General features: G+C 38.8%; 3 protein-coding genes across 3 annotated transcripts; 2 read left to right on the forward strand and 1 right to left on the reverse strand.

Annotated features, from left to right (window-relative positions):
• Positions 1-5,168: 5,168 nt before the first annotated feature.
• LOC148213225 (uncharacterized) lies at positions 5,169-6,005 on the forward strand. Its single transcript, XM_088123671.1, has one exon. It carries the CDS (start codon positions 5,169-5,171, stop codon positions 6,003-6,005), a length of 837 nt encoding a protein of 278 aa, XP_087979797.1.
• Positions 6,006-13,259: 7,254 nt separating this feature from the next.
• LOC111023006 (uncharacterized) lies at positions 13,260-15,367 on the forward strand. Its single transcript, XM_022300341.2, has 2 exons — positions 13,260-14,100; positions 14,525-15,367. Exons 1-2 carry the CDS (start codon positions 13,332-13,334, stop codon positions 15,148-15,150), a joined length of 1,395 nt encoding a protein of 464 aa, XP_022156033.1. The 5' UTR covers positions 13,260-13,331; the 3' UTR covers positions 15,151-15,367.
• A 747-nt stretch (positions 15,368-16,114) lies between these two features.
• LOC111023011 (GDSL esterase/lipase At5g55050) lies at positions 16,115-19,888 on the reverse strand. Its single transcript, XM_022300350.2, has 5 exons — positions 19,607-19,888; positions 18,692-18,837; positions 17,987-18,256; positions 16,838-17,087; positions 16,115-16,449 (listed from the first exon to the last, which is right to left on the reverse strand). Exons 1-5 carry the CDS (start codon positions 19,857-19,859, stop codon positions 16,211-16,213), a joined length of 1,158 nt encoding a protein of 385 aa, XP_022156042.2. The 5' UTR covers positions 19,860-19,888; the 3' UTR covers positions 16,115-16,210.
• Positions 19,889-22,252: the final 2,364 nt, after the last annotated feature.

A 22,252-nucleotide genomic window follows, 5' to 3' on the forward strand; every position in this document is an offset into this window, starting at 1 on the left:
AAGACATGACTTTTAAAATATTAATGGCAAATGTGGAAAATGCTAATTAATAACCACTCATCAATCACTGACATATGATTTTCGATTAAAAAAAAATCAATCACCGCCTGTGGAGTTGAGATAAATCGAGAATGGAAAATGTAGCTTACTAAGTGGTTATTGATACCTTTCATATTTGTCGTTGGTACTTTTAAAGTCATGTTGTCCACGACTTTATTTATAACTCAACAACCATGTCAAATTTTGTTACTTATTTTACCGACAAAATTTTGAGACATACTCGAATCAATTTCAAAGAAGAAATATAAGTGAAACGTTTTAAATGTAAATTTAGCCTATTTTAGGGGGTCAAATTTCCTTCTCATTTCACATCATGGCATGTTATTTCACTTTTTTCAAGTTTTCATTTTTGGGTTTTTACATATAGTGAATTCCACTTTTTAGAAAATTACTAAATAGAAAAATTAGATAATAAATTCTAACAGATAGTAAAGTTTTTTTTTTTTTAATTGAAAATGCCACATCAAAATGTCTTCTTAATGGCCATAGGGTACATAGAGTGGGTTAAGCCCTAGTCTTAGTCTATATTAATTAAATTTTTATATAATGATATATAGGGTAAAGGTTAATTATTGAGAATTATTGAAAATCTTTTGGAAATGATAATGAGTGACAAAAATCGATAGTCATAGTTTTGCAATTTTTTTACAAGAAAAAATAATTTGCAAAAATGTACATACTTTTCCTCTGATGAACTTTTTTGGGGGTAAACATACTCGAGACACGTGGAGGACCCTTGTTAGTATTTGAAGAAACCAAATAAAAAAGATTGCTTAGGTCCACCTCGGCCCCGCCGAGGAGACCGGGCTCGCCCGTTATAAAAGACTAAGTATGGGCACCAAGGTTCAACCTGACTGGGGTCCGACCTGCTCGGAACCCGACAGGCCCGATATGAGAAAAGACCGCCGGTCGTGTGTACTGTCGGATCCATCACCTATAAATAGAGGACTTCATTTCACGTTCAGGTATCGAATCTCACCTCAAACTAAATAAGGAGTCCGATCTATACTGACTTGAGCATCGGAGTGCTTACCTTCTTGTGCAGGTCCACTCTAGTGTTCAGGTCAGAACCGGAGACTGGGTTCGAGCTCGATTCGTGAAGAACCGTTGTGCAAATTCCTGCATAAACATTTGGCGCCGTCTGTGGGAAAGGACATCCTAAGTCATCTCGATCTAGAAAATATACGCAACGATAGTGCATCCGGCAAGCTCTGCTAATACGACAGAACGGAGGGGTGTGAACGCTGATAATGGCACTCAGCGAGACCTCGACGCAAGAATAGTCGAGGACCAGGTCCGAGTAGGGCAAGAGGGAGATCTGCCACGTAGATCTGCCCGCCATGCGAACCAAGAGTTACCCCCTGCTCATCCGAAACCCTCAAAGGCCAACCGAGGCCGAGGAGGGACCTCAAGAAAGACCTCCCAAAGGGCCAACCAAGCACAGGCCCTGAAGATTTGTCTACTCTCCAGCGCGAGTTGGATGATATGTGCCATCGGTTGCGCACAATGGAAGAAATGTACGCCGAGGCAACGCGTGCTAACCGAACTGCGTTTCCCTCTAGGGTCCAAGGCGCACCCGGTGAAAAGGGAGCTCCATCTATCCAACCTGGTGATCGCGAGCCTATTCCTAACAATGAAGGGGTGGATTATAGCTTGCGAGACAATGATCTTAGAAAGCACCTCACTGATAAGAAGAAGAAAGCCTCTCGGGAGCCGGAAGACTCTCCGTCCTACTCTCGAGAGTTCTCCAACTCTGACCTTAAGGCTCAGTCAAAGTATAAACCCCTAACACCAGAAGCTGTGATCACCAGGGAAGAGTTCGACCTGATGAAGCACAGGTTCGATGAGCAGATCGAGGCACTCAAAGCTAGGTGCGAGAAGAAGGAAAGCTCGCTTGACGATGGCGACTTGGGAGAATCGCCATTCACTTCGGATATTATGGAGGCTCCAATCCCTCCAAAGTTCAAGACTTTCTCTATGAAGCCCTATGATGGGTCTAAGGACCCTAAAGACTACGTTGAGGTCTTCGAAGGCCTCATGGACTTTCAAGCGGCAACAGATGCAATTAAACGTCGTGCCTCCCAGTCGCGCTTACCGGCAGCGCGCGCCTGTGGTATCGAAGGCTGCCGGCTAGGTCGATCTCGACCTACTCTCAGCTGAGAAAAGAATTTATTAGCCAGTTTTCTTCTCGACATTATAACAGAAAGACAGCGACTCATCTCGCCACTATCAGACAGAAGGAAGGAGAGACGCTGAGAGAGTATGTCACGAGGTTCCAAGACGAGCAGTTGAAGGTCGCGCACTGCTCCGATGATTCGGCCATGTGCTATTTCCTCACCGGGCCTGGCCGATGAGACCCTCACCATTAAGCTCGGAGAGGAGGCTCCAGCAACCTTCGCTGAAGTCCTGCAGAAGGCGAAGAAGGTCATTGATGGACAGGAGCTCCTTCGAACCAAAACTGGCCGACCTGAGAAGCAGATCGACCAGAAGAAATTGAACCAGGAGAAGAGGAGGACAGATGTCAAGTCCAAGGATAAGGGATCATCTGCCTCCAGTAGCCGAACTGAGTATCGCAGGTCAGACGGTGGCCCCAACCGAAGCCGACCTTACGAACGTTATACCCCGACCACCATCCCAATCTCTGAAATACTTACAAACATTGAGGAGACTGGGATGGAAAAACTCCTCAAGTGACCCGAGAAGCTCCGGGGAGACCCAGAAAAACGTAACAAAGACAAGTACTGCCGTTTTCATCGCGATCACGACCACAATACGTCAAGTTGCTGGGAATTGAAGCGCCAGATTGAAGACCTCATTCAAGACGGCAACTTCAAAAAATTTGTGGGCAAACCGAGGTCTAACTCAGTTGAAAAGAAAGAAGAGAGGAAGCGTTCAAGAACGCCGCCTCGCCGGGATGACCGACCTGCGGTCATCAACACTATTTTTGGGGGCCCGAGTGGGGGCCAGTCCGGAAACAAAAGGAAAGAGTTAGCTCGCGAGGCCAGACGCGAGGTATGTATCATCAGGGAGCAGAAGCCCACTTGCTCCATCACTTTCGATGATGCCGATCTAGAGGGGGTCCATTTGCCCCATAATGACGCGCTCGTGATCGCTCCTCTCATCGACCACGTTCTGGTCCGAAGAGTATTGGTTGATGGAGACGCATCTGCCAACATCTTGTCTCTCCCAACATATCTTGCCTTGGAATGGACCAGGTCACAATTGAAGAAAAGTCCAACGCCCTTGGTTGGATTCTCTGGAGAATCGGTCTCCCCTGAAGGGGTGTATCGATCTACCAGTCACGATTGGACAAGATGCTACCCAAGTAACGTAGATGGCTGAGTTTGTGGTGGTCGACGGCAGGTCGGCCTACAACGCCATCTTCGGAAGACCCATCATCCATTCATTCCGGGCCGTCCCCTCCACATTGCATCAAGTCCTGAAGTACTCAACCCCTAATGGAGTGGGCACAGTCCGAGGTGAACAAAAAACTTCAAGGGAGTGCTACGCGTCCGCGCTCAAAGGATCGTCGGTATGTGCCCTGGAAGAGCAAACCAGTGAAGACGACCTCCCGAGGAAAAGCAAAAGCCAGTTTTCTCTGCCAGCAGAGGAGCTCGAACTTGTTCCCTTACTTAGCCCTGAAAAATAAGTAAGCATAGGAACCAAGCTGGGGGCCACTGACAGGGAAGAACTGATCAACTTCCTCAGGTCTAACTCGGACGTCTTCACATGGTCTCACGAGGACATGTCTGGCATCGACTCGAAGATCATGGTGCATCGCCTCAACATAGACCCATCATTCCGACCTGTAAAGCAAAAAGGAAGACCTGTAAATAAGGAGAGGAGTGATGTAATTGTTGAGGAAGTAAACAAACTTTTAAAAGCTGAATATATACGAGAAATTCTGTATCCCGAGTGGCTCTCTAATGTAGTATTGATTAAAAAGTCCAACGGGAAGTGGAGGATGTGCGTGGACTTCACAAATTTAAATAAGGCATGCCCAAAAGATTGCTTCTCCCTTCTAAGGATCGACCAGCTCGTGGACGCAACAGCCGGGCACGAGCTGCTCACCTTCATGGATGCCTACTCCGGATACAACCAAATTAAGATGCACTTGCCAGACCAAGATCACACCGCGTTCATAACCGACCAAGGTCTGTACTGCTACAAGGTGATGCCTTTTGGCCTAAAGAATGCGGGTGCGACCTACCAAAGGATGGTGAACAAAATGTTCGCCAAGCAGATCGGTCGGAATATGGAAGTGTATGTGGACGACATGCTTGTCAAGAGCAAGCAGTCAAAGTCGCATCTTTCCGATCTGACCGAAGCCTTTGGAGTACTTCGCAAATACCAAATGAAGCTCAATCTGACCAAGTGTGCCTTTGGAGTCTCTTCGGGGAAAATTCCTTGGTTTCATGGTAAACAACCGTGGGATCGAGGCTAACCTAGAGAAGATAAAGGCCGTGCTCGAGATGGAGGCACCCAAGACTCTAAAGCAGCTTCAGTGCCTCAACGGCAGGATTGCGGCCTTGAATAGGTTCGTGTCAAGATCAACGGACAAGTGCCTTCCTTTCTTCAAGGTTCTTAGGAAGAAAGGGCCGTTCGAATGGACGGTAGAGTGTGAGCAAGCGTTAGGTAGTTAAAAAACTATCTCTGCTCGGCACCTCTACTCGCAAAACCATTGCCAGGAGAGAAGCTCCATTTGTACCTGGCGGTGTCTGGTAGTGCCGTCAGCTCGACATTAATCAGGCAGGAGGGCGCACGCCAAAGTCCCGTTTAGTACACCAGTAAGGCCATGACCGAGGCCGAGACCAGATATCCCCAAATGGAGAAGCTGGCCCTCGCTTTAGTCACTTCGGCCCGAAGACTTAGGCCGTACCTCCAAGCGCACACTGTCGTAGTACTCACAAACTTGCCCCTGAAAAATATCTTCCTTAAGCCCGAAACATCTGGGCGTCTGATGAAGTGGACATTGGAATTGAGCGAGTACGACATCCAGTTCGAGCCTAGAATTGCGTTGAAAGGGCAAGCAGTGTCCGATTTTATCGCAGAGCTCACTCTACCACCTCAGTTGGCCAAATCCGACCTCCCGTGGACGATCTACGTTGATGGATCTTCCAACGAGAGGGGGTGCCGGGGTAGGAATCCTCTTGCTCGCACTAGGAGGTGAGCGATTCGAATATGCTCTGCGATTCAACTTTCGGACGTCGAATAATGAGGCCGAGTATGAAGCACTCCTAGCAGGCCTGCGCGTTGCCAAAGGACTGGGGGCCAATCACACTAAGGTCTTTAGTGACTCCCAGCTAGTTGTAAATCAAATCAAGGAGGAGTACCAAACGAAGGACTCCCGGATGGAGAAATATCTAAGCAAGGTCAGATCGCACCTCGCTCAATTCGGGACTTGCGAGGTGAGTCAAGTTCCAAGATCTGAAAACTCTAATGCGGATGTCTTATCCAAATTGGCATCAGCGTATGAGACTGACCTGGCTAGATCGATCCCGATCGAGACATTGGACACTCCTTCAATCTTGGAGCCAGATGTGATGGAGGTTGATACTCCATCACCCACTTGGATGGACCCAATCGTGGAGTTCATCAAAGGAAGTCCACCGCAAGATCCGAAGGAGCAAAAGAAGATGGCTCGAAGAGCAGCTCGGTTCATACTCCGAGAAGGAATGTTGTACCGACGTGGCTTCTCCTTGCCTCCGCTCAAGTGTGTGACTCCTGAAGAAGGCCTTTACATTCTTAGGGAAGTCCATGAAGGGGTGTGTGGAAACCACTCTGGCGCCAGGTCGTTGTCGGCAAAGGTGGTTCAACAAGGGTACTATTGGCCCACTGTTGAGCAGGATGCAAAGCAGTTTGTGAAAGCTTATGACAACTGCCAGCGTTTCGCAAACATTATCCATCAACCTCCCGAACTGCTCACCCCCATCTCGGCCCCATGACCATTTGCGCAATGGGGGGTAGACATCATAGGTCCTTTTCCCCTAGGCAAAGGACAAACAAAGTTCGTCGTTGTCGCTGTCGACTACTTCACCAAGTGGGCCGAAGCCGAGGCACTATCCCACATCACAGAGTCCAGGGTCACGACGTTCATATGGACAAACATCGTGTGCCGCTTTGGCATACCCAATGCTATAGTGACGGACAACGGAAAACAGTTTGACAATGCAAAGTTCAAGGACTTTTGCAGAAAACTGGGCATGAGCCACCTCAGTTCGTCCCCTGCGCATCCAAAAGCAAATGGACAGGTTGAAGCGATTAACAAAATCATAAAACGAGGCCTCAAGCTAAGACTGGATGCCAGAAAGGGAAGGTGGGCCGAGGAGCTACCTGAAGTTTTGTGGTCATATCGAACCACCCCAAGAGAGTCAACTGGCGAAACCCCGTTCTCGCTAGCCTTTGGCTCCGAAGCTGTTGTACCAGTCGAGATCGGCATACCAACAGACAGGGTAGAGCAGTACGAGCCAACAAGGAACGAGGAAGAGCTACTCCTTAACCTGGACTTATTGGAAGGGAAAAGGGAAATGGCCCAGCTGCGCTTAACAGAGTATCAGAACAGAATGGCCAGACATTACAATGCCCGAGTTCGACCTTGAAGCTTCCAAGTTGGACATTTGGTCTTAAGGAAAATTCAGAGTCATGTCGGCACCCTTGACCCAAGTTGGGAGGGACCGTTCGAAGTCAAAGGCATAGTCCGACCTGGAACTTATATGCTGGCCGACCTGAAAGGAAGAATGCTTGCGCATCCATGGAACGCGGAGCACTTGAAGTGCTATTACCCCTGAATTGTCAAAATAGTCCCAAAATGGGCTTGTAAAAATTTTCAAGGGGGAGAACTTTCAATAAATGGGATTATTTAATTTCATAACTCCGAGATCGATTAGAAATTAAATGGGGGCCACGGACTCCCATAAGACTTCAAATCGGCAACCTCAAAACCCATGGGTTCGAGGTGCGATGTCAAAATCAATTACGAGCCAAAATTCAATCCTTGGAACGATTAAGTTAAAGGTGCGATGTTTAAGGTTCAAGAAATTCAATCCTCTAAACCCACGGGTTCGAGGTGCGATGTGAGTATTAATTATGAACTCAAAATTCAAACCTTGGAACGTTCAAGTTAAAGGTGCGATGTAAAAAAGTTCAAATTGCTTGATATTATCTTTTGGACTTCCGAGTTCGAGGAGAAACATTAAAGATTAATAAAAGAAACTCTCAAATTCAAACCTTAGAAAAGAGGTGCGATGTGAAAAGAGTTGTCTCACAAGCCTTTAAACTTACAAAAAGTTATGAGTTAGAAGTGCGAGATGAATCTGCTCCTTCATAAGTTCCGACTTATACAAGCAAGTTTAAAAAGATTCTTAAAGGGAAAAGCAGTAAAAGAACAGACAGAAATGGAGAAATGGAAGTTTCATTGATTAAAAGGACAGAGCCAAGGCTTATATACCTTGCAGCTCTGCCCAAAGACTTACAAAAAGAAATATAAAGATAGAAGGAAAGAGAGCCTCAGCTACTTCTGAGGTGGGAGGAAGCTCGCCCTGGGAGCCTAGAAGGTTGACCTCCTGGGATCCACCCTGCTGTGATGGAGCCTCCTCTTGAGTTGTGCCGACCTCGGTAGGCTCTTGGCTTGGGGCATCCTCTTCTTCCACGTTGGAGTAGTCAGAGTCAAGCTCCCTGACGTACTTGTCCACCAGGGATTGGGGGCCAAGAGTGTCGTTAGGCCCAGAAGCCCATTTCTCAGCATACCTCTTCTTCAGATTGTCGAGGTCGAGCTGGAGGTGCGGCATATCGGCAGCAATGCCCTTCATCAGAAACTTGAAGCTTGCATCGCTGAAGTCCTTGGCAAACCCATCAAAATCTGGGTGTTGCCTGAAGGCTGCCTCCAGAAGAGTTCCATTGGAAAGGCGCTCCTTTTCCGCCTTCAGCTCGGCAGTGAGACGGTCGATCGTAGCGTCCTTCCCTTCGAAGGCCTGGAGCATGTCGTCCTTCTCCTTAAGGAGTTGGAACTTTTCCTTCTCCAGCCCTTTGGTGATGGCGTGGGCAGCTTGGAGGTGGGCCTTATGCTTTTCATCCTCCCTTTTCAGCAGTTCGGCCTTGGCTTCTACCTCGGCCCTCAGTACGTCCACCTCACCCCGAGCCTTCAGCAGCTCGCCCTTGAGCGTGGTGGCAGCCTCCAAGGTAGCAGAGGAGTTCGCCCTCTCTTTCGCTGTCAAGGCCTCCCTTCCATCCAGCTCGGCCTTGATCATGATTGTTGAGTGGATGGAGGCAGTGAACGCCTGCAATACACAAAAGGCAAATTCAGGTCAGATCGAGCTATAAGACAAGAAAATAAAAGTGTAGGGGTAGATCTTACCTTAGCAGCGTGGTCGATGGTCCATCCGAGCTTCAGGGTCGTCTACTAGGTCGGCGTGGCTTGAGGGCAGGGGGCCACGAGGTCCAACCTCCGAGGAGGAGGTGGTCTTCTTCTTTTTCTTCCTCCTCTTCAGAGGAGAGCCCTCTCTCACCTCACGAAGCGGTGACACGTCCAGTGCTTCGGACTCGCTCCTCGAGCGCTTCTTCTTGGAGCGCTCCCTAGTAGAATCCAACTCGATCACTGGAGTTGGAACTTCAGAAGATGGACCCGCCTGGTCCTGAGCTGCATGCTGATCCACAACAGGGGTAGCGGGATCAGAGCTCTGAACTGTCTTAAGGGTGTGAGCACGGCCCTTAGACTTGCGTTTCAGGCTGCTCGTGAATCCACACACCATGGCTGCAATACGAATAAGATGAAATGTCAGAGGTAAAAACTTGAAGCTAAAATTGAAGTCGAAATCAAACATGGCTTACCGAGCTCAGAGTTTGGCCTTGAAGCTTCAATCGGACGAACTAAAGGATTGTAGTCCAATAGCCCTGATTCTAGCAGCAGCGTGTCTGTGACCAAGGTCCCGATCTTCCGGCCCCTTGGGAAGTTGTCCTTGTAGTATTTGAGGATGTCGAAGGTGGCTTGAGTGAGCTCGGGAATCGGCTTAATTGATACTGCACAAAGCAAACGAAAGTTTGAGTTAGATGTGAAAGTCAGGAAATCAAAAGAGAAAAAAGAAAACAAGAAAGACTCCATACCTAGGTTCCCAAACCTAGCAGGCACGTCAAAGAAGGGACGACCTGACTCGTCCTTTGCCAGCCATTCACCTGAGGCAAAGAACCACTTACCTACCCATCCTTTGATGGAGGTCGGCCCCTTGACTATATCACCTGCGCCCTTCCTCGCACACATATAGTACCGACCTGGTTTTTTGGATATCCTCTTGGCCTCAAAACACCCAAGAAGTTGGTCAACGCTTAGAAGCTCGGCCTCATCCTCGTCCCGAGCTCGCAACCAAAAAAGAATGGCTAAAGCAAAAATGACACCCCACCCATTGGGGGCCACTTGAGCAGGAGCCAGTCCAGTTTGGTTGAAGAACTACTGAGCAAAGGGATGAAAGGGAAGTCTGAGGCCGTACTCAAACATCTTCAAGTAAAGCGTGACCCATCCCTCTGGAGGATTGTCAGCTCTTTCCCCTTCCTCCGGGATCCTAAGGAGGATGTTGTTTGGAATTTTAAACCCCCTACGAAGGGGTCCGAGATAATGCTCGGGCATCCTAGAAGGGTACTCCAGACCCTGGCCCGAGGTGGAGGTATCACTATCCTCTCCGTCATTTGAGAACCTAAAGTTCTCTATTTCTTCCAGTTCGGACTCTAACCTACGAGCTTAGACCTCCCCAGAATCACTTGGTTTGGGGGGTGAGCTACTTATGGTTCGACCTACGCTACCCAGGCTATCGCTACTGGAGGGGGAAGACAGGAACACCACCATATTCGAAAAGAAAGTAAAAGTGAAAATGACTGACCTACAGAAAGTTCGAGCTGGTTTCAGATCGAACTCCAGAAATTCAGGAAACGTAGGGTTTGACCTGAAGTTTCGGGACTATTTATAGCTGATCGAAAAAACCTCTGCACCGTACACGTGTAATCAACGAGTGGCTAGGATCTTCTCGAGATACGCAACGACGAAACACTTGAGTGCTCCGACAACCTGGCAGGTCGAAACGTCTTCCGCAACGGTCATATTCCCTCCACAAATGAAAAGTCGCCACGTGTCCAAAATAGATTCGAATGAACTTCTCTATTAGGTCGAGATCGAACCTGACAGAGAGGGGGCCAATGTTTGGGGGTAAACATACCCGAGACACGTGGAGGACCCTTGTTAGTGTTTGAAGAAACCAAATAAAAAGGATTGCTTAAGTCCACCTCGGCCCCGCCGAGGAGACCGGGTTCGCCCGTTATAAAAGACTAAGTATGGGCACCAAGGTTCGACCTGACTGGGGTCCGACCTGCTCGGAACCCGATAGGCCCGATATGAGAAAAGACACATAACCGCCGGTCGTGTGTACTGTCGGATCCATCACCTATAAATAGAGGATTTCATTTCACGCTCAGGTATCGAATCTCACCTCAAACTAAATAAGGAGTCCGATCTATACTGACTTGAGCATCAGAGTGCTTACCCTCTTGTGCAGGTCCACTCTAGTGTTCAGGTCGGAACCGGTGACCGGGTTCGAGCTCGATTCGTGAAGAACCGTTGTGCAAATTTCTGCATAAACAAACTTGGTATTAAATATATTATTCAAATACAATTTTTAGATTACTAATAACTTATATCATTAAGATATAAACTATTTTTATACAATTGATGAAGTAAATTTATTTTGGAGGGCTAATATGCATACACTATTGATATACGTATTGAGTTCTTAAATTCATACTGTTTTTACAAAATATTTTATGATTATAGGAAAATTTTGCTATTATTTAAATAAAATATGATATACCATCCTTAACGATTCTTTTTTTTTCTTTTTCTTTTTTTGAAACTAAAGAACCTATAAATTTCCTTGGAACCCTAGCTCTCGAACTAAATTATCATTTGGTTCCTAGAAAAGTTTATAGATCTAAATTATTGAGAAATGCTATTCATGAATATATATATATGTGTGTGTATATAATAGTTAAAGGTATATAATTATAAATGTAACAAAATAAAAATAAATTTATGAATAATATACCAGATCGTGAAATCTTAAAGTTGTTGGAGTATAGTTGAAGTGGTTAGACATCAATGTCTTTGGTTATAAAACCGTGCTTTAAATTCTTTATTTATAATATAATACTTTTTTAATTAAAAAATAAAATTGAAGTCAACATGAATATAACTATCAGTACTTAAGACATCTTACTCTTTTTTAGAGGTCGGACGTCGAATCATTATCTCCACATTTGTTATATTACAAAAAACGCATGCAATTAAATCTTTTAATAATAAAAACATGCGTATTTCAGTTTCCAAAGGATTAGCTTTGGTGACTTGTGGCTCAAGAAATATCTTTTAAGTTCTAGATTCAAGTTGATGTTTTATATGTAAGCATGGATGAATTATGACAACTTAAATATTTATTATATGGGGTCATATCTCAAAACGTTAGATATATGGCCGTATAATAATTATCGGTAATAACTAATTCTTCGATTTTTTTTTTTACATTCATAATTATTTTTTTAGCTGATTTTTTTTTCTATTACATATCTAAATTATACTACATTTGATGAGACACTACTTTTGCTCCCATTTTGAAGTTTACGTTAGAAATTTAACATTTGGAGGCCATACATGTAATTATATCTAATGTCTTCTGTTGTTTTAATTAAACCAAAGAAAATTATATGGTAAAAGTATAAATATTGGTATATGAGAATAATTATGGAATTATATACTAATTGCTGCTAAATGTTTTAAAATTGATGAGAGGTGCAAATTAGGAATTTAGAAATTTAAAATTGCGTTTGATTAGTAATCCAGAAACAAAAATATGAAAACAAAAGATTTAATAAAAAAGAGAGTTATATTAAATGTAGTTATATATGTGTTAGGTTAGATAGCGGATTTGAAAATTGAATCCAAACTTAAAAAATTGTTCAAAATTTAATAATACATTTGTGGATTAGTGGAGTTATCCATTAAATATATCTATTTGAATCTAAAGTAATATTAATTAATTTATTAATATATATGTTATAAATTTGGTAAAATTATTATTTTATAATATTATATTATTTATAATATATTATATTTTACAATTTTTTAGTTCTAATAAAAAATTGAAATGAATTTATAGCTGGAGTATATTTATCAAAACTTTTTTAATCGTTTTTAATGTAACTCTGTATTTTAACGTTTTAAATTCAAAATCTAAAAACATTGAAAACATAAAAATGTTGTTTTCAGAATTTCTATTCAATAAATCCATTTCATCCGTAGAATCTGAAAAGAATTTCAAACCAGCCTTTACAATTGACTAACTCATGTAAATACAAGGGATTAAACCTCTGACCTATAAAAATTTAGTAAAATGTCTTAAACACTTAACTAATCTCATAGAGATTAAACCTCAAATTAAACATGATATTGACTTATAGTAGTTTAATTTTTATCCTAAAGTTTAATTCTATTCTATTCTAGTTGGCATTTCTGGTTATTAATTTCTCTACCCAACTACCTCACTTAATGACATTTTTCAACTAACTCATTTATTGTCCTTTTTCATTCCCATTATGTTTTTGGTTAAAATATTATCTATTTTGGTACTTATATTTCTAACTTTAGTTAATTTTCATCTCTACACTTTTAAAATTTTTATTTTAGTCTATGTATTTTTTTACTTTGGTTCATCTTAGTCCCTATAATTTTGAAATGTTTGTTTAGTTTATGTATTCTTAAAAAGTAACCCTTTTAGTTCTTAATTTTATTTTTAATCTCATTTTTTCTATCACAATTTCAATATAAGGTTATACCCTCAATATATTTTTTGAGATGTAACAATGACATTATATTAAAGAATTTCCATTATGTGTAGAATTCGTGATAAAATTTCTATAAATAGAGACCAAAATGATCATTTTAAAAAATTACAGGGACCTAAACAAACATTTTAAAAGTAGGGAGACTAAACTGAATCATAGTTTAATGTCATAGGACCGAAATAAACATATTGAAAACACAGAGACTAAAATAAATGAAGCTAAACATACAGGGACGAAAATATTATTTTAAACTTATGTTTCGTGAGATTTAGTATCCAATTGCATTTATGGGTCTCACAAATTGATCTATAAATACTCCCTTTTAGTTTAAACTTTGGAGCACAACCACCAAAAACAGTGAAAATTTGCCAAGAAACACAAGAAAGAGATCATAAAAAATGGTGCTCCCAAGGTACGTGGCCTTCAAGTCCAAGGCAGATGACCTCTATTTGAAGTTCATAAAAGAAGATGTTCAAATTCATGGCTATGTCAAGTATGATGCCCACAGTGTGGTGACCTCTTACACAAAGTACGAAGTTGAGCCTGCAAAAGTTGGCAAAGGCTACGTCAACATCCGATGTTGTTACAACAACAAATATTGGGTCTGCCCCTCGATGTATACGCAGTATGTGGTTGCAGCAGCAGACGAGCGAAACGAAGATCAATCCAATTGGGCATGCACGTTGTTCGAACCCACCTACGATCCTTATCACAAAGCGTACCGAATCAAGCACGTCTACCTCGGCTACAACACATGTAGTTGGAGAGATGGTACAACTCGTGATAGATGCTTGAACATGGGGTTTTCAAATCCAGATGCTAACCTTTGTGATCTCCATATTGCTGTTGATTGGGAATCATTCTTTGTTTTGCCCAAACATGTTGCATTCAAGGGTGATAATGGCAGCTACCTTAGTGCACAATGGATTGAAGATCTTCCATATCTACAATTTTCTTTAGATGACATTGGAGATCCAAAAGTGGGAAATGAAGTTTTGATCACAAGTGATGGCAATGTTCGTATAAAGTCGAATTACTTTGGTAAATTTTGGAGGCGAAGTCCTAATTGGATTTGGGCAGATACGACTGACACGACTTCAAATGACCAAGATATCTTGTTTTGGCCCGTGAGAGTCGAGAACAATGTTGTGGCACTTCGCAACTTAGGTATAAAAAAAGAAGAAAAAAAAAGTTAAATTATTAGTCTTTCTTTACTCTATCTATTATTTAACCAAAAAAAAATTGGTTTATTTAGTATTTATATTTTGTTAACAGAAGAAAAAAAGAAAGAATTTGTATTTTTAAATTATTTAGGGAAAAAAAAAAGAAGTTGTTTGAAACAAATTTCTTCAAGTTAATAATTTAGATTTTTATATCTTGCGTCTTTATATTTGAAGTCATATTTCCTTTAAATAATTCAAATTTGTCGGTATAATATGTTCTCATTTTCTTTAAGAAAAAATAGCTTCTTTATTTTGTTTAGAGTGAATAATTTAAATTTAGTTAAAATACTAGTTTGGTCCCTGTACTTTTACTTTGTTTCATTTTAATCCCTGACAACTGACGTAAAGTTATTGATCTACCACTGTAGGCAACAACTCCTTTTGCAAGAGGCTCACGACGGATGGAAAGACAAATTGTCTTAACGCTGCTGTTCCCACCATCACTCGAGAAGCGCGCTTGGTGATAGAGGAGCTTGTACTTTCAAGAAGCATCTATAACATAATCTTTCATCTTTTGGATGCACGAATATATGACGCAAGTGTCATCACCATGGCCAACGGTGATGCTAGTAACGATTCCAGTGAAGCAAACACTATAGATATTAAGCTCTCCTATACAAATTCTGTGAGCAACACATGGTCTTCCACTCTTTCAGCCAAGCTTGGTGTAAAGACATCTATGCAAACTGGTATTCCACTCATTGCAGAGGGGAAGATTCAAATTTGTGCCGAGTTTTCGGGATCGTATAGTTGGGGAGAAACTCGATTGAAATCGTCTGTGATCGAGACTACGTACAAAGTAACCGTGCCACCAATGACGAGAGTGAGAGTGAGTCTATTGGCAACACAAGCTCACTGCGATATCCCGTATTCGTATACTCAACGTGACACTCTTATTAATGGGGATCAAGTGACTAACTACTATGATGATGGAATTTACACCAGTGTCAATTGCTACAACTTCAAGTATGAAACCAAACAGGAACCAATTTAGGTTCTTCTAATTTTCCTAAGTCATAATCTAGGAACTAAACTTTAAATAAGGTTATTAACCATCTAAATAAAGTTGGTAGACCCAAATATCTTATATAGTTTCTAAATTATTATGTGTTGGCTTGCTTTCATGTCTTGGAATTAAACTTTAAATAATGTTATTAATCATCATAAATCATAAATAAAAGCTGGTAGATCCAAATATCTTGTGTCGTTTATATGTGTTTTCTTACCCTAAATTATTATATGGCTTGCTTTTGTGTCTAGTAATTAATCATCAAATAATAAGGTTAAGAAGGTATGTTTGTCAAAATTCAGGCTCTTCATGCAAAACAATGTTGGTGAATTATAGAACATCCATCTTCTATTCTTAGCCAAGTTCTTAAGGTTAAATATTTTAGAAACACACTACTTTCATGGAGGTTTGAGTTGAAAGAAAATGTCTCCTTTGTTTGGAGGAGTCTTTGTGGATTGCTTGATGGTTTGAGACGAATAACAGGTGATGGCTAGCCCGTTAATATCGTACGTGATAAATGTTAAAATACAACACTAACTGTCTAGAAGCTAGCTTTTTGAAGTCTCCGCATATTTCTCTTAAATGTAATAATTAGTTTTTCTAGATTGTTCCTGAAGATTGTAAATAAATATCTAAAAAAAATTAGATGCTCTTGGAATATGTGGATATTTTATAAGGGATCTAAGAACAATCTATTTATTAAATAGGTTAGATGTTTCCTTCCACATGTCACGCAACAAAATCAAGTGAAGAAAGTGAGGGAAGTTCAAGTGTGAGAGAGATTTCTCTCAATTGAGTGTCCATTTATATACTTTTCTAATAAAAACGTTTCTTTCTTCAAGGACCGTCTCTTTTCTTTCGTACTAATTTTATCTACATGTGGTAACTGAGTTACACTCATTTATTCAACAATAAATGGATTCAAAAGTTACTTTTACCACCGCGAACGTAAACATAATACTCAAGTACTTTTTTCATTAGCAAGAGATGATCACTTGATTCATACATTTATTTAGCTTCTACTTCATTTAGAACGCTAGTAGTATTAATATCCAATACTTTTTGCGGGTTTAGCAATGAGCTCTTTGATATTGATTGGGTATGTGAAATTAAAGCCATCAAACATGTAATCAACAACGATGCGGTTTACTTTTTGAGAAGGATGGAATGGATCCCAAAAGAGGTGGTCTGATCTATTTGGGCAGAGGGACGCCATTGGTATGCAAGGAACTACAGCGTTCAAGTGTCCTAGCCCACAACAAGCTGCTTCAATTTCGATGAATCCTGAAATGAAAATAAACAATAATGTTTGAGACGTATGTTAAGGATACATGGAAGGAAACAACGTTCACATAAACTGCTTAAGATCCTACATTAAAAAAATAAGAGATCTAATAAAATTTTATAAATAGACATGGACTACTCTGGACTAATCTTCTCATTGTCAATTGGTTTTGAGCTGGAAAGCCCCATGATTATTGATATGATATTAGAGCCTAAACAAAGCTTAAACGAGCATCTAGTCCAAAAATATGGTATCCGACCAAGATCAATGAGCCAAAAGAACCACGATCTTAATCTCATTTTTGAACTAGATACTCGTTTGAGTGTTTTGGGCTCTGATGTGTCTACGAAAACAAATAATGACATTTAATTTGTTGGATAGAGTTACCATATTTTGATGGAGTTTCCATAACATGAGAGATGAGTGCATATACATCACCATAGGAGTATGCAAAGCCAGGGAGCTCCATTTCCAATCTATGTAATAAAGATCGAAGGGCAGTATTGTACTTTCCAGCCCAATAATTCATTTCATCTCTGCATTCTCCCCCTTGGATGTTCATCCTTTGAAATGGAATGCACCCTAATAATCCAACTCCATTCACCACATATTTTCTTGCCCCATACTTGTACAAAACCTGTAGTTCAAAAATGTAGCATTAATTTACATCAAAATCTTTGTTATAAAACTATATATATTGTTTATGTCGCTCGTAAAAACGTACTCACTTCATATGAATTAACAACGAAACTATTATTTTGAAGTTGTCACATTTATTTATATTAGTGACCAACACTGCGATGCGTGTAAAATTTATTTACTATTACCTTAAAAGCAATTTTGTCATTAAAAAATAAATTTCTTATTAAGGAAAATGATATCGATCCCTCGTATCTCCACGATGATATGATATTGTCCGACTTTGCTTTTGATTTCACCCAAAAGACCTCACACTAATGGAGATAATTGTCCTTCCTTATATACCATGGATCACCCCTTCCCTAGCCAACGTGGAACTTTGTTTGCACTCCTTACAAACCCAAAATTTCTCTCAATTCCACTAATTTTATCTCTTTTGTAAATATATCTCTCGATCTTTAAAGTTTCTCTCTCACACAATTCCGCGCCCATATAATTTAATCTAAACTTCTCTCTATCTCTAAATACTATCTCTTCATCTTTACAAATTCCAAAAAACATAAAGTAGATGATAATTTGAGCAAGGAATTTGAATGGATGGAGAGAAAAAAAGAGTGAATGAAAAAGAAAGCATAGATAAATTGAGGCCAAAGTGAGCATAACTCAGTGTAATTGGCATATATCTTCAACCAAGAAGATTGTAAGTTCAATCTCCTGTCCAATATGTTGTACTAAAAAAAGAGATATAAATTGAGAAATGAAATTAAAAGAGGTGTGGTGTGGGAGGCGGGAATTAGTGGAATTTGAGAAGATGAAGATCGTCGTCTGTAGAGAGAGATGAATGATAAAATGATTAAAATTAAAGGGCAAAATTGGAAGATAAAGTTTCTACCCTACCTTGAGCTCGGACTCAAAAGTGGAGACCATTAAGTCCACGTATGCCTGTGGTGTGTAATGCTTGTGCACATCAGTCTCATAATAAGCGAAGAGGTCATTACTTCCAGCCACGATAAAAAACAGAGATTGGGAAAGGTGTGCTTGTGCCGCATCAGATCCCAGCTCTTCCACGAGATATTCATATACTGATGAATAAAATGCTATTTGTTGACTCATCGGCATTGGTCGATCTTGCTCCATCTCAACCTTATTCTTAATTGGAACCTTTTTCTGTTTTTGTCCAAATAAATTATCAGTTACGGCTTGTTTAGTAACATTTTCGTTTCTTGTTTCTATTTCTTTTTAATAAATAAATAAATAAATAGAATTGTACGGTCCAACGCTTATGTATGCAAGAGATGATAAAACAATATTTTTATTTATGTTGCAACAAATAAGGTAACAAAATATAAGAAACTTGTTTTTTCCCCTAAAACTTCTATAAGATTTTGGGAATGTTTCTAGAAAAAAGAGCAACAAGAAACATAAATAGTTATCAACTGCTTAGATTTCTTAATAAAATAGAAAATGAGAAACGAGAAACAAAAATGTTACCAAAAATGTTACCAAACGGGTCTTTACTTTCGTTTTCTCTTTTCTTGTTTTCTTCTGTTCAAATAATACATGGAAAATATATAGAAATAGATCGAGCATGAATGTACTTACAAAGCCTTGTTTTGTTTCATCCAAAATTCCAAATCCTCCCGAAGCGAAGTTGACGCCAGTTCTAAACGGCGTCGCATTTGTTACCCTTCCATTCTCGTCCGCAAGGGAGAGATACGGTGGAACAAGAGGTAAACTCACCTCTTCGGCTGTTCAAAAATTCATTTATTACATCAAATTGAGAATTTTGAGAAATGACAAAAATCTATGGATCAAAAGATTCATAAAATAAATGTACATATATTTCGATAAACATCTAAGTATTATTCTAAAGTAGCAGTGTACTTAGATATTGACTAGTCAGGTGTATCTCCTGTTAGCTGTCATTATGTTTTTGACAACTAAGACAAAAATGCTATCAAATTTTTAATAGTCATTAGTAGTGGCCGATCAATAATGTTTATTCACAAATCAAGAACTTGTACATATGATGAAGTTGAAAGAAAATTATAACTTTAGAAAATTAATGTCCAAAAAATTATATAAAAATAATAATCGAATGTAAAAAATTTAATTATTTACAGAGCAGAAAAAATACAATACAATAATTTATAGAAAAAATATGACTCGTTAAATTGTATATTTCTTTTTATTTTCTTTTTTTAAATTAACATATTTATATAAAGAAACTTTCTTTTTATATATTTTTAAATGAATAAAAATAGTTTCTTTTTTCCCCTTTTTTCTTTTTAGAATTTTGACATATTTATATTTATATAAAGAAAATTTCCTTTATAACAAAAAAAAATGCACAAATCTCGAACACTATTCGTCTGGAGGCTTGACCGTGTGATCAACTATGCCAACATGTGATTTTGAAAAATTAAATATATTACAATAATAGTACTAAAGTTGAAGGTATCTACCCTTCGTAAAGGTAAGTATTATTTATAAGTAGAATGGATGGTATGAAAGTACCGAGAAAATCAGGAACGATTTTGCCATTAGAGAACCTGCCGGTGTATTGTTGGTGTGGAAAGTCGACTCCGTTGTGGGGAAAATTGGCTTTGGCAGATGCATTAAGATAGTTGTTATTTCCAGCATCAACCAAAGAGTCTCCAAAGATGTAGACGGCGGGAACTAATGGAGAACTTTCAACCATAAACTTCAAATGACAAACAAAGAAGAAGAAGAGGAAGCTTAAGCTAAAGGATGAAACAATGGAAGCCATTGCTAAGTTTTTCGATGTTGATTCAATGGAAATGGAAGAGAATATTTATAGATGGAGGAAGGTTTTTGTCAACTTTTTTAAGAGCCATTATTATATCAAAGATAACTTCCACGTTTTTCTGATGGGAATCCCATCTTTATCTACTTTTATGTTTAGCAGAAAAAAATTTATTATCCACCTCAGCATATTTCAACCGGTCAAGATACTTATTTTCGATAAAAAGAAGTAATGAATTCGAATAATTACCCTATATATTATACTGGAGAAGTAAAACATTTTGATGTTACAAGTTCGTTAGAGAGTTTCGTATGGTTCTTCCTACACCACAGAAAATACCAAAAGTATCTTCGCTTCTTTTTATGTTGTCCTTTTAATTACCTCGATTTTTTTTTTTTTGCTAAATTATGAGTTTGGTGTTTGAATTTTGAAGGTTATTATCTAAAAAGTTTCTATTTTATTAAAAAAATGTCTACTAGCTCATTCAAATGTGTTTGGTAGATCACTCGACTTTTAAAAAGTATAATACATTTAATTTTGTATCTAATAGATTTTCTAATTTAAAAAGAAATATTGAAGATTATTCAATTAGACGTTTTTTAAAGTACAATTACCTATTTAAATACAATCTTAAAGTTGAGAGTGAAATCTAATATTTAATGCATATTGCCAATGCACCGAATCAAAAAAGAGTTACAATCAAACCCAAAATATGCATAATTCTTTGAAAATGCTAGAAACAAATTACAACCTAAATTATAGCAATTCGAAAGGAGAACAAAAAAGATTTCAAATTTTCTAATGAATTTCAAATCCCACAATCGTCACCTAATTCGAAGAACACAACCAAATATAGTAATATGAGATAATTGTCCCGTAAGATTAGTCGAAGTACATATAAGTGGATCCTGACACACACTAATATAAAAAAAAAAAATTTGAAAATCTACCCAATATCAACTACTATTGGTAGGTTAGAGGATAAATGACGACAGTGCCCCAATTAGATGGAAATTGTGGTGGATGATCGAATTCACAAACTCTTGATTTGAGGTATATATACCAATTACCGCTGAGTTATGCTTACTTTGACATTCTCTTGTCTATGTTAACGGCATAATGTTGTAACTTATCCCATCAATCATTATCATTACTATATTAGTTAAGGTGTGAAATGTTGATATCAATATAAATGTCGAAATGTCAATGGAGAAGTTGATGTTGACGGATATTTCAAGAAAAATTACGAAAAGTTGTGAAAGCTGTGGGATGGAAATTGTGTTTGAATTAGTAAATAAAATTTTAATTGTAGTATCAATGTTTAAAAATCGTGTAAAAATATGAGTAACTTAATGTTGATGTCGATGGAAATGTCGAAACAAAATCATGAAGATTGATGGAAATTATTAATTAGAATGAGTAAATTGGAGTTCAATGTTGCTTAATTATGTTTTATTGATAATTTCTAATTAAATGTAGTCTTTTTGTTACAAAATTGAACAATATATGAGAATATGGATATATATATATATACACGATGAAATAGTCATAGAAAATTTGAAAATTTTATTAGGTATAAGTGGTGAAATTTCATAAATAATTATAATGACACATGGAAATTGGCGAAAACTATTTGAATTCGTAAATGAAAGTTTAATTGTACGTTATTTAGGTTATTATATAAATTATAGTAAATCATAGGTAAGTAATGATTAAAGTTTTGATTTAAGAAATATCAAGGTTCCAATTTAACACGAAAATTTTGTTAAAATCATGGATTTGCTTAGATTAATAAATGATATTGTAAGGCAGTTATCTCTGACCAAAAGGTCAAGAGTTCGAACCCCATCCCTACATGTTGTACTCAAAAAATAAAATAAAGAATACAAAAGAGAAAATAATGGAAGAGAGGAGACAAGAGATTTGAAAACGTGGGAAAAAGTGGAAAAATAATTTTTCCCTTTTCAAAATGTCGACCCCTTTTGACACGCGGATATGTTCGTTGACTGTTTTAATTCCCAAAATATTAAGCATGGTTTTATCAATCTGATATATCCATGTTTTTATGGGTTCGACATCGACATAAAAGGTAAATCGATATTTTTATTATAGTACAAGAAAACCGACAAAATATGAAGAATATCAACAAAATGTCACTAATATATATCTAATATTAATATTAATTATTTTTAACTAATTTAGAAATAGGAAAATGTTTACCTTGTTAATTTAAATATTTTTCACGATTTTTTTAGTTTTTTCAATTTTTACAGAAATATTTATCGACATCGACATTTTATCGATATTTTAATCGATATTTTTATAAAATTGAGACATCGACATCGAATTTAAAACTAGTGAATATTATAATTCTAAATTCTGTTGTGAATCTTTGA

The sequence above is a fragment of the Momordica charantia genome, assembly GCF_013281855.1.
Source record: "Momordica charantia cultivar OHB3-1 chromosome 1 unlocalized genomic scaffold, Mcharantia_2.0 BLBB01000001.1, whole genome shotgun sequence".
NCBI classification, from domain to species: Eukaryota; Viridiplantae; Streptophyta; class Magnoliopsida; order Cucurbitales; family Cucurbitaceae; genus Momordica; species Momordica charantia.

Coding starts and splice junctions, on each gene's coding strand:
- LOC148213225 (XM_088123671.1), top strand. CDS start 5,169: ATGGATCTTCCAACGAGAGGGGGTGCCGGGGTAGGAATCCTCTTGCTC.
- LOC111023006 (XM_022300341.2), top strand. CDS start 13,332: ATGGTGCTCCCAAGGTACGTGGCCTTCAAGTCCAAGGCAGATGACCTC. Junction 14,101..14,524: donor TGTGGCACTTCGCAACTTAG/GTATAAAAAAAG, acceptor CTACCACTGTAG/GCAACAACTCCTTTTGCAAG.
- LOC111023011 (XM_022300350.2), bottom strand. CDS start 19,859: ATGGCTTCCATTGTTTCATCCTTTAGCTTAAGCTTCCTCTTCTTCTTC. Junction 18,257..18,691: donor ATGAAACAAAACAAGGCTTT/GTAAGTACATTC, acceptor GGACAAAAACAG/AAAAAGGTTCCAATTAAGAA. Junction 16,450..16,837: donor GGAAACTCCATCAAAATATG/GTAACTCTATCC, acceptor TTTTCATTTCAG/GATTCATCGAAATTGAAGCA.